The 12,854-nt window shown below is 34.8% G+C and overlaps 2 protein-coding genes across 2 annotated transcripts; one reads left to right on the plus strand and one right to left on the minus strand.

Moving 5' to 3' along the window:
• Positions 1-5,823: 5,823 nt before the first annotated feature.
• LOC107431167 (uncharacterized) lies at positions 5,824-7,392 on the minus strand. The gene is made up of 3 exons (XM_016042048.4): positions 6,935-7,392; positions 6,781-6,825; positions 5,824-6,678 (listed from the first exon to the last, which is right to left on the minus strand). Exons 1-3 carry the CDS (start codon positions 7,218-7,220, stop codon positions 6,527-6,529), a joined length of 483 nt encoding a protein of 160 aa, XP_015897534.3. The 5' UTR covers positions 7,221-7,392; the 3' UTR covers positions 5,824-6,526.
• A 1,135-nt stretch (positions 7,393-8,527) lies between these two features.
• Positions 8,528-12,774, plus strand: LOC107431200 (26S proteasome regulatory subunit 7). Its single transcript, XM_016042080.4, has 10 exons — positions 8,528-8,786; positions 9,782-9,863; positions 10,150-10,241; positions 10,328-10,405; positions 10,793-10,854; positions 11,042-11,186; positions 11,341-11,559; positions 11,655-11,836; positions 11,959-12,134; positions 12,388-12,774. The coding sequence occupies exons 1-10, from the start codon at positions 8,700-8,702 to the stop codon at positions 12,543-12,545; spliced, it is 1,281 nt and encodes a 426-aa protein (XP_015897566.3). The 5' UTR covers positions 8,528-8,699; the 3' UTR covers positions 12,546-12,774.
• Positions 12,775-12,854: the final 80 nt, after the last annotated feature.

A 12,854-nucleotide genomic window follows, 5' to 3' on the forward strand; every position in this document is an offset into this window, starting at 1 on the left:
TCGGAGAAGTTTACACACTTACTGTTTTATGCTGACTAGTTTCAGTTTAAAATTAATGTCATCAGGAAAGGGAAGATGAAATGGTGGATATGTCTGTCAGGATAACTCTGGCTCCATGGTATGAGCTTCCACCTGCTACTTTCAGCATTTCCTTTAAGATTCTCTAATGGAAATTTCCATTTCATACTGACAATTATAATGTTACTAAGCTGTTTATTGTACCCGTATCTGCAGGAAACTGATAATAAAGCTCCTGCTGTTGCCGATTTGCATTTCACAAGGCATAGGATGTGTTCAGCAATATGCTTGCTAGGGACTTTATCTTAGGCAAAGACAAAATCAACAAGGCAAACAACTTTGATAACAAACACCAGTTGCCTTAAGACTCAATCAAAGTTGCTTCTTTTTACCATTCAGAAAAAAATAAAATAAAATAAAATAATGGAAGGAAAGTTGTTGGTACTTTCATGGTTAGTGACAAATTTGGAGGCTGCTTAACTGAGAAAAACATCTGGAGGCTGCTTTGTTAGCGTGCTTCAAGGTCATTTGGGATGTTGAAACAATTTTTTGGGGACTCGAATTATCCAGTTAGCGACTTAGCATTTAAGTATCATACATTTCTAAGAGTGGTCAGTGGATTTAAAAGATGCTCTCCCCAATGGGAAATAAGACAAAACCAGATTTGGTCTGCTAAACCACAGTAACAAAATGCATAGAAAAATATGTGTTTTGGAATACTTCACAATAATAAAGAAAAAATAGTAGAAGTTAAATATTTTGAACAAAATTATGCATCAGCGGATTCCTTGAACTTTGTTTAGCTACCGTTTTTTACCTTTATTTTATTATCCAATGTGTTATTACAAATCGTTTAACTTGCTTTCATAAAAGTAATTACAAATCGTTTAACATTTTTTTCGCTACGTGACTTGTAATTACTCTTACCAATCGTTTAACATGCTTTCTGCATTTCATAAGCTAGTATCCTTGCGTTCCTTAATCCTAAACAGACATGGTTTTTACAGCACAGAACCGCAAGAGTCTTCTGGTTGTTTGCATTTTCCTTATTTACGAGCTTTTGATGCTAAAAACTCCATGTTAACATCCATATCTTATCAAACCCATATTCCGAAACATCTAAGGTATCTAAATTTTGCAAAAACAAACTTAAAAATCCTTCCTGAGTCAACTTTGTCTCTTGCAAAACCTTCAAACTTTGAATGTAAGAGATTGTATTAGTCTTCAAAATCTACCCAAGCATACAAGTCGCTTAAGAAATCTTTGTCACCTTTACATTGATGGTTGCTCTTCACCATGTGAAACACCTTCCAACATTGGGAAACTAACTTGCTTAAGAACTTTAAGCTTTTTCATTGTGGATGGAAGAAAAGGATGTTACATAGATGAATTGGGAAGCTTAAATCTTGGTGGTAATCTAAGTATCCAACATCTTGAGAAGGCAAAATGTCCAGTGCATGCTAAAAAAGCCGATTTGAAGGAAATAAATAATCTCAAAAGCCTGCACTTGTCTTTGGACATAAATGAATCTGACGAGTCCCAGGAGATCACTGAACGTGTCTTGAAGCTCTTGAACCTACCTCAAGTTTGAGATTTTTTGGAGATTGACAATTATAAATGTATGCATTTCCCACATCGGTTGAGGAATACAACATTTGAAAATGTGGTCAGTATTGGTTTCTTCGGTTGCAAAAACTGTGTTGAACTTCCTACAGCCTTGGGGAAACTACCATTCCTAAGTTCTGTTACAGTATCCCGCATGGATTGTCTGCACTGTATCCATAATGAAACCTATAACGAAGAGCTAGACGGAGGCTTCTTGCACTTGAGACATCTGTTGATTATTGACCTGCCAAATTTGGAAAGGCTGTCTAGGGAGGAGGAAAATAGTGAGGTATTTCCAAGTCTGTTTTCCTTGTGCATTCGCAACTGCTCTAGATTGGCCTTACATCCTCTTAAGTCAATCAGAGAATTGAAAGTATTTGGAAGCAAGGAGGCAATGCTGAAATCAGTTTCCAATCTTCATACTCGTTCATCACTTGAAATATATGACAATTATGATTTGGCTTCACTTCCTGATGGGATGCTACAAAATCTCAACTCTATCCACATGCCTCCCGATTGAAAGATTCACCAACCTTAAAGAGTTGCACTTTGACATGGCCAAATTTATGCTCAGACCAGGCTTTCCAAATCGTCCACCATTGCCTGATTGGCTTCGAAACCATAAAATTCTTCATTCATAATATATTTCTTATTGTCCAAATTGGCATCTCCACCAGCATGCATCCAAAAATTCACCTCCTTACAAACTCTGTTAATTACATTTTGTCCTAAATTAGTCACAAGATTTCAAAGGGGAACAGGGGAGGACTGGTACAAGATATCCCACTTTACGCATGTACTTGTGCGATAGCTGCTGTGTTACCAATTGGGATTTCAGGTGAGAATGGAAACCTTAAATTGATATTTATAACTGCTTTTATCCAGTTTAAATTTAAATTGCAAAAAAGGGAAAAAAAATCACTTATATTATAATGTACCTAGTCTTTTTAATTTTTTTTTTCCCCCCATTATTCAATACTTTGGACTCTTATATATTTGTATGTTTTGGTTTATTCCTAAGTTGTGTAGATAAAGTTGTGGGAGAGATTGAATGAAAAATCCTAATAATATAAATTGCAACTTATGTTGAATTTATTTTTCAACTCAGTTCAACGATTTGATTAAAGAATATGTTATATAGATGAAAGTTTTCATTCTATATATATTTGCTAGTTGGTATAAAACTTCATATTTGTTGTTCAAACTGGTCAAAGCGAGAACCTCTGCTATTATTACAAGTAATTACTAGACACCTTTCGCAAGCGTGCCTTAGATTCTAACCTAGATGAGGGCTCCACTTTAAAACCATTCCTTTTAACAAATATTAAAAAAATAAAAAGAAACATAAGAAGTTGATGCAAAACAAATTAAACCTTAAAATTGTTTATTCCCTTTGAAGACCTCACTGCCCTCGAGTCTTTTGGACCTTCTTGATTGGAGGCTTTCCCAAATGGTCCTAATAATCTTTATTCCCTCAAAACATTTGAGCCTATCAGACATTCTCCATCAAGATTATTGTGCTTCTCAAAATCTCAATGTCGATCCTCTTAAGTTGGCAGCTGAGCCTGAGGCCTTACAGCATCTCCTTTCCTTCCAATATATGTATGTGTCCAAACTTCCAAATCTTGAATTGTTTCCTGACTGGCTTGGAAACTTAAAATATATTGTATCATTATCTATTTCAAAATGTCCCAAGTTGTCATATTCTACTTACAACTACAAGTATCCAACACTTACCAACTTACAAAGATTGGGTATCTCAAGCTGTCCGAAGTTAGTGGAGCAATGTGAAAAGAAATCAGGAAACAACCGGCACAAGATATATAGCCCACATTCCACACATCCATAAACAGAATACTAGTGACTAGGTGAAACAAGAGACTGCAAATTCTTGCTTCAAATTCATGTAATTAAATAAATAAAAGGGCATTTATGTTTTTCTTTCTCATTATTGGATTCTCAAGTAGATATCATTATGCAATCAATTTAGCATTTTCACAGGTACATTGAAGTCTCTATATATGTTAAACTGAAAACTATATGTATTTTACTTTTTCTTCTACTATGTTGATTTACAGAAGTACATGAAAAATGAAGTACATAAATTATCTAGTGAAGCTATGCATATGATTAACCAGATAGGGAAAAACCTATAGTATAAAATTTCTAGCCAAATTCAACGCCAATCTAAACATGCATTGAATAGATGTAGGGGTTACCAGGATTTTTGAGATTTTAACCTGTTTATTGCACTTGTATCTTAAGGAAACCAATAATAAAGCTCTTAGTGGTGTTGCTGATTTCTGCATTTTCAGAAGGCAGAGGATATGTTCAGCACTCAGCAGCATACTTGCTGATGGCTTTATCTTAGGCAAAGATGCAATGATGCATCACTACTAGCCAACCAACTTTGATTAGAAAAAGCAGTTGTTTTCAAGAGGTTTATCTGAGAAAATGAGTGGTAGCTAGAATGATTGTGGTCAAGTTCATTTATCTGGTATTCTAAAGCATTTGCTTCAATTGGTTGATCCTATGATATAGACTTGTACTGTAAATACCTTTTATATGAATTTTAAAATGTATTTTTGTTATAAATTCTTGATTATTATTACTTGTAATTACTACGAAAGTTTTACAAATTAACTACTTTATAAAACGTGCCTTGGATTCTAAGTTCTAAACCAGTTGAAAGCTCCACTTTAGGACTATTCCTTTTTGACAAATGAAAGAAAAGGAAAAATAAGTTAATACAAAACAAAACCTTTATCAGCTTGTTGGTATATATTAATGAATCAACCAATTTCCTGCCTATTAACTTATATTCATACCCCATACAGGCTCCACCAAGCAAAGACAGTCTGCAAGTTGTTCACGAGCTAATGTCTTTAAGCTCCACATGTGATCCAAGGGACCACCAATATTTTTTTTTTCTCCTTTTTTAATTTTCTGTTTATTTTGGATGCTTGTTGTATTATTCTACCATATCTACATCACCATTTAAATTATAAATTTTAGAAAAATACTTGTTTATAACATGTAGTTGGATTGAATGATGCATAAACCATTATTAATTATTCCTTCAATTATTAATTTTAATTTATCAAGTCTTACTTTAGAAAGCTTAGGAGTTAAGCATACTTTTGAAATCTAAGAGGAATGTTTTGGAAGACAAAGAACCAAATTTTTTTTTTTTCTTCTAGAACAAATTAAAAATTAACAATCTTGTAATATCCCCTCCGAAGTTAGGTTATAGCGTGGGAGGAGTGGAAATTTGAACTTTGCACTAGAAGAAAAAATGGTTTTGGCCACTAGATACATTATGAGTACTGGTTAGGGGTTTCAAATTTCATATATTTTACATAATTCAATTCAAATTATCAAATTAAAAAACTTATAAAGCATACTTTTCCTGCATGTTTTTAATCCATGTCAAATGCTGAAAGTTATTTGAACTACGTGTCATTACACAATTAGATTAAAATTAACCACAGAATGAAAATCAGAGTCAAATGGCATATCAATTTCGTAATTAATAGAAACCTATCCAATCATGGAATTACAAAACCATCCATCATCAAACCATGTTGAGCCACCTACGTTACTAACCCAAAATCATGCAATTCATTTGATTTGGATCTCCATCTCTATTTCCAATCTTTCCCCACTTCTCAAAAGTTTATCCAGACATTTGTCCCCATTTATTTTTCCATAGTGGACCCATGATTACTAATAATAATAAAATTAAGGGGACCCACGTACGTAATCGTCTTACACCTTACAAAGATATAAAAGGAAAAGTCAAAAATTAGAAATTAAAAAATAACAATAATAGAAAAAAGAGAAATACAAACCTAATCATGAACCATCCACGTAAAAAGTTAGATGGTGAGTTGGTGACACTTTCACTGTGACGTACCCCATTTATGTTTGTTGTGTTGGAATCCCATGATGAGACCTGTCATCATAGCCTTCCCACGTGATTACCTTCTCCCACCACCACATTTTTCCTTTTTATTTCCCTTTTCCTTTTTCTCCTATTTTTCTCACAAACCCCGTAAAAATAAATAAAATAAATAAATAATCATGAGCCTTTTTCCGTGACACACCGACAATTTTGTTGTATAAGCTTCTCCGTATTATCTACTCCCATTTTACGACACGTGTAAGATACCTGTTACTAATTATAAATTAAACAAAATATCATAATAATGATAACTCAATATAAACCAATGATTGCTATTGACACCCAAAAAAGAAATGTCCCACTATACTTTTCTATCATTATTCAAATTAATCCATTTTATCTTCTACGATAAGATAAAACATTTTATTCAATGACTTGGAAACAGATAAAGCCCAGAAGGACGGAAATCCTGTGCAACTTAGGGGGCACAATTAAAGAGAAAAACATCGGGAACCCTGGATGCTAGAAGTATCTGATACCCACCCACGGTGCAAACTTTTCCCCAGGCTGGCATATCTCCAAACCCGAAACTCAAGGTGCAGTAACGGTCTTTTTTAGTACGAACATCCAGCTGTTTTCCTATCACCAGGCGCCCGTTAGCACGCCTTGCCAGGCTCACTTTAGCGTACCGCAATCGCGATATAAAATAAATATTTATATACACAAAAATATCCTATTTGTATTATTCTGTGCTTTCCAAAGTTTTTTTTTTTTTTTTTTCACAAAAAAAAAAAAAACAGAATAACAAAATCCATCATATAAATGAATGTACACGTGCGAAAAGAATACGGCACAAGTGGCGCACGCGGGAATTCCCACGCGTGAGTTGGACTCGAACGTGCCAACTCAGAGTTGGGTTGGTAGAGATAGAGAAGACGAAGAGAGAACGAAGAAGAGTAGTACAGAGGACGGAAAAGGAGAGGAACCGGAAAATGCGGCTTAAAAATCGGCGAGTTTTCGGTGGTTGCGATATTTCGGGGCGGGTTTTTTGATCCCTTGCAAGTTCCTCATGCCACGAATCGCCAAAACATCGCCTTTCGGGAGCTCCATGAATCGGTCTATATCGCCGATTTCGTTTCCAGCAGAGTCTTCTACAATCACAAAGAAACAAAACCAGAGAATGCCATTTCAGAAAAAAAAAAAAAAAAAAAGTTCAAAAAAACAGTTTTTAGAAATCGCTATCTGCATTATACCTAAACGCTTCGCAGGCCATTTGAATCCCTTAAAGTGAGCCAAATCTGAAGCGAAAAAAGAAAAAAAAGCAGCAAACCATACGGACGATTAGGATTAAAATTGACTTAAAAAACAAAAACGGAGAAACGGAGAGAGTGAGAGATTGAGAGGTACCAGATTGGGTAGGGCTGTGGGAGCAGAGATAGAGGATGAGGAAGCAGATGAGAGTGAGGATAGGGATGAGGTGGATGAACTTGTCAGGCTTGATAGGAGGCGGTGAGGTGGAGAGGCGGTGACGCTTTGTTGCTTTGTGATCGTCTTCGTAATCGGGGGAAATGGATGAAGAAGAGACCAAGAGGTCCTTGCGCTTGGGGTCATCTTCCACTATGAGAGACTCTTCCTTAGCTCCGCCATGGCTATGGAGCTTCGAGTTAGGTGAGCCCAGAGACTGCCTTTGCATGGTGTATGTTAGAGAGAGAAAGAGAGAGAGAGAGAGAGAGAGAGAGTGATTAGTGTGGTGCAGCTGTTCACTGTCTGGGATTGTAAAATAAGACTTCCTTTTTCCAGTCTTTTCCTTTTTTTTATTTTTTATTATTTATGAAATTTATGATTGATTCGTGGCGCTCCTTTCTGATTGCGATTTCAGAGATACGTTAGGGTGCGCACTACTTGTCGGTAAATTTAGAATGTGGGTCCAACCATCAAGAAACTTAATTGTGGCGCGTGTATATATTGATTTATATGCAGCTGGCCCTTTGCTACTGAAAGACAAATTTAGTTTGCATTTAAATATTATTTTTATTTCTTTTTGTGGACTTTGGAATTTGCATTTGATTTGGAAACAATTTTCACTTCATGGGCTTGAAAAATAAAAAAATATATTTTCAATTTTGTACGTATAAAATTAAAAGTTCCAAATAATTGTGCTTTATAAAAAACAAATTAAAAATTAAAAAAAAAGCCTTCCTCACTATGCAAAAGCTTGGATTTGTCCCATACGTCAAAGAACTATGAAATTAAAGAACTCCATTGTATATTCATCAATAATTCACCTTTTTCATCACTGAAAGCAAATTCAGAACTAACTATATATGTCGATGTGAATAAATAATGTAAGATGTGTCCCCTGTAATAATAATAATTTCAATTCGGAAAAACCCACTTTTCAGCAATCCAAACTACCATATAAATCCCTATATTTACTTATTTATTATTTTCTAGATATGCACCAAATCAGTTAAAATTTGGTTCAATTGTATCAATTTGTTGTAATCAAAGATCAATTTCAACTAAATTATCAAAAAGAATATCAATATCAACCATGCTTTTGGTAACACTTTCGTTCGACCATTATTAGGGACGCTTCTACCATTTTGTACAAGCATCTTCAATATATATGCATCTTATGTAAAATAGAAATAAAAATGTATTTCCCGAAAAAAGTTGTAAAAAGATTTATTCACCGTATTGATGCGCTTTATTATGTTTCTTTTTTATTTTTTTTCAATAAAGCTTTAATATGTTTCTACACTTGATAAATCAAGAAAATTTAAGTCCATTTGAGAGGTATGTTGGTAATTGGGTTGTGCAAATAGTGTTTTTAGATGATTTATGGGCTTTTTCTTTTTGGGCCTTCATTTGGAACTCTACATTAAGGTCCGTTTGAGCTGGACCAAAGAAGTATAAGGTGTTATTCACTGAGGATTTTATTTTATTTTAAATACTAGTCACACAGTTTGTTAAAGGAAAATAGGAAAAAAATAATTAATTAATTAATCGAAGTAATAAACAAGTAGATTTTTGTAAAATATCTTGTTGAACAAGGCCGCTCTCTGGTACTCAAAGAAGGAAGCTGGTAATTTGGATCCAAAAAAATCAGAAAGCGAGTAAAGAAAAGATACAGAGAGAGAGCTAAACAGAGCAGAGCAAGAGAGTTTTAATGGCGCCAGAACCAGAAGATGAGATAAAGGACGAGAAGAACCCTAGGCCTCTGGACGAGGATGATATCGCCCTCCTCAAGACTTATGTAAGCTTCATTAAGTTCAAAATCCTCCTTTCTTTTGCTTTTCATAAATCCCAGTTCTGATATATTCTCGCTCAACTTGTGCTCTTTCTCCTTTTGTTCTTTTCCCCTGAATCGGTTTACCATTTTTTTTTAATTATTTTAATTTCGTGAGGCTGTATTTCGATAAGGTCTTTCTTTATCAATACTGGGTCTAGGTCTATATTATATTTCTGGATTTGTTTTTCGGATTTGATTTTTAGCTATATTCCTTTTTTTTTTTTTGTTTTTGTGTGTGTGTGTGTGTTTTGGTGAAGTTATTTGGGGTTAATAGAAATAGGAGCAGACAGTTAAGCAGAAGAAAGATTGGATTTTAGAATGTGCAATATCGATTCCCACATTGTAATAGCTTTTGGTCATGATTGCTAATGGGATTTTGCTTCTAATTGTGATGTTGTTGTTGGAATTTAAGTGAAAATAAATGTCGAAGAAATGTGTAAAGTGTGGTTGCTTTCTAGCTCTGCTTTGCTCGAGATGCTAGGAAATTCGTTTGCCAAGTCGGATGTCTTATTAATTGATTAAATTAGATCCTATAGTTCTGATGATTAGAGCTTTTTCTTCTTTTTCTTTTTTTTTTTTTTTTTTTTGGTTGTTGTTGTGTTGTTGTTGAAGTTCCTGATTAATGTGCAATTACTTGTTTTTGCTCATTTGACTTTCCACCAAATACTTGCTATGGGCAATCTTTGTTTTGGATAGATTGTGTACATGGAGAACAACTCACCGATCTTGGATGAGCAACATATAAACTGTAAATTTTCTTAAGCTGTTAATTTCCCTTCATTGCTTTTGTCTTCTGATTGGTTTTTTGTGCATTTAATGTTCATATATTTATCGTTTTTCTTGTCATACTGCTTGTTTATTGGTTGTTGTTATTGCGCTGATTGTCACTGCATGCTTCAGTGGGATGAATAAATGCAGACTTTTTGCGTTTTCATTTTCTGATTTAATCTGTCATGCAGGGTTTGGGACCTTACTCTACTCTTATCAAGAATGTGGAGAAAGAAATTAAGCAAATGGCTAAAAAGGTCAATGATTTATGTGGTATGTCTTCTTTTCCTCTTTTTATATTGCCATTGTGTAATCTGATCTTTCTACTTTATTTATGTTCAAATACATGCACAATTAGATAGCCAAATGCAACTATGTTTGGATTTTTATTATTATTTTTTTTTTGGCTATACAACTTTTTTTCTTACTGGTGAATGAGACATTCTTGTTTGAGACCTTACTCTCCACCTATCAACTTTGTTCTCTTTATGTATTAATTTCATGAGCTGCCCGTGAATATTCTTTCAAAAATTTCATGCTAATTTTGGTTGTTCTGCAGGTATAAAAGAGTCTGACACTGGCTTAGCTGCTCCCAGCCAGTGGGATCTTGTTTCTGATAAGCAAATGATGCAGGAGGAGCAGCCTCTTCAGGTGTGGTATTTTTGAACACTTTCAGGTGTATTGTGTCTGCTTTTTGTATAATGTGATATGTGGAACTGACTAGATCTGTCAACCAGGTGGCACGATGCACAAAGATCATTAATCCAAACTCTGAAGATGCCAAATATGTTATAAATGTTAAGCAAATTGCAAAGGTATGATTTTATTTTTTATGGTTTTCATTATAATAAATATTTCCTTCTCCTTTGCTCAACTAATTGTAATACTTTTGACTTGGTGATTAGCGACATGCAAACAAAGCTAGAAAGCTACAAGGACTAGTATTGGCTCTTCTCTGTTTATTTTGTTTCAAGGAATAGCGACCATGTGGGACAGTAGTATCTTGCCACAAGATATTAGCCTTTCAGTTTAAAAATTTTTGCAGCATGATATTGCCAGATGCATTTAGATTTTTATGTCTGATTCCAATGATATTACCTTGAAACAATCCAAGTTGGAATGATGGTTGTCCTTTTGGCCATGTTGTCATTCTCATACCTTCCGCTGTCTGATCTAATAAACTTTTGTTTTCTAAATCATAGTTTGTTGTAGGGCTGGGTGACAAAGTTTCACCAACTGATGTAGAAGAAGGCATGCGTGTGGGGTAGGTTTTTCATATGTTAACTGTGTGGATTCAGCTTTAATATTAATTTTCTAGCCACTGAGCATGTTTACACTATAATTTCTACGTGTTGCTTTTTAAGTAGATTCAACAAGTATGCTTAAGGTGCTTGTATTATTACCTCGTACTGTTTCATGTTCATTTTTTTACCGTTATACTATTACTGCAGGGTTGATAGAAACAAATATCAGATTCAGATTCCCTTGCCTCCAAAAATTGATCCAAGTGTCACTATGATGACAGTTGAAGAGAAACCAGATGTGACATATAATGATGTTGGTGGATGTAAGGAGCAGATTGAAAAGATGCGAGAAGTGTGTACTGCATAAGTTTTTTTTCACTTCTTGCTTTATTTAGTATCATGTGTTAATAATGCCATGTGCGGGTATTTAATAATATGGGCTTAGAAATAGCAACTAGTTATGGTGTGCAGATATGCAATGCTGATTATAATATATTTTGTATTAGGTGGTTGAACTTCCCATGCTTCATCCTGAAAAATTTGTGAAGCTTGGAATTGATCCTCCTAAGGGTGTTCTCTGTTATGGTCCTCCAGGAACAGGCAAAACACTTTTAGCTAGAGCTGTAGCTAATAGAACCGATGCTTGTTTTATTCGTGTTATTGGAAGTGAGCTTGTCCAGAAATATGTTGGTGAGGGGGCTCGAATGGTTCGTGAGCTATTTCAGGTAAGAATTTTGCTGCATATCCAGTCACCTAAAATTTGTCCTCTCAGTTGTGCATTACCATTTTCATATCTAATTGGTGAGGTTATCTATTGTAGATGGCACGATCAAAAAAGGCATGTATTGTCTTCTTTGATGAAATTGATGCCATAGGAGGGGCACGGTTTGATGATGGTGTGGGTGGGGACAATGAGGTGCAACGCACAATGCTTGAAATTGTGAATCAGCTTGATGGGTTTGATGCTCGTGGAAATATCAAAGTTTTAATGGCAACAAACAGGTGAATTCATACATCTAATATTTTAGCTTTTAAGATGGGATTAGAAAAATCTTTTAGGGTGCATATGCACCTTTCAATATCCTCCCTGCTTATCTTTGAGCTTTTGTTGGACCCTTTTTAAGGCCTGATACGCTAGACCCAGCCTTATTACGCCCTGGACGCTTAGATCGAAAGGTTGAGTTTGGACTCCCTGATTTGGAGAGTAGGACACAAATATTTAAGATCCATACACGAACAATGAACTGTGAAAGAGATATTCGGTTTGAACTTCTGGCTCGGCTTTGCCCAAATTCAACTGGTAAGAACACTTGTTTATGATAGAATCTCTAATGCTATAAATTGACAGATATGTCCATCATGCATATTGCTTGTCTCTGTTAGTTCGATTACTGATAATATATTCAGCATACTCTTCTACATGTTGGTTATGCTATCATTTGTCATGGCTCCGTAATTCTTCCTTTTCCAACGTGTTTGCTACATTAAGTACAACTTTATTAGTTTGCGTTTTTTCAAACGTTGGTTTCATTTTTTTTTTCCCTGATGTACAGGAGCTGATATAAGGAGTGTATGCACAGAAGCTGGAATGTATGCGATCCGGGCACGACGAAAGACTGTAACAGAGAAAGACTTCCTTGAGGCGGTGAACAAAGTCATCAAGGGTTACCAAAAGTTCAGTGCCACACCTAAATACATGGTTTACAATTGAGCAACTGATTCGACTTTCATCTGAAGTTCAAGTGCTCTTTTTGGTCCACAGGGATGTGAATCTCTCCACAGGGATGGAGATTCACAAGCATCTAATAGGATTGGTTAAAAACATTTTGAGACGTGTAAGTCACTAATTTTATTAAAGCAGTGTCAATGTTGAAGTAGTCTTTTCTGTTTAAATAAATAAAACAAAATGACTTATATTTATCAAGATTGGTATAGTTGAATTTTTGTTGTAAATATATATATATATATATATATATTCATATTGAAATTTCAATGTAAAAGAAAAATTAAATAAAAACAA

This window comes from Ziziphus jujuba, chromosome 6, assembly GCF_031755915.1.
Source record: "Ziziphus jujuba cultivar Dongzao chromosome 6, ASM3175591v1".
In the NCBI taxonomy this organism is placed as follows: Eukaryota; Viridiplantae; Streptophyta; class Magnoliopsida; order Rosales; family Rhamnaceae; genus Ziziphus; species Ziziphus jujuba.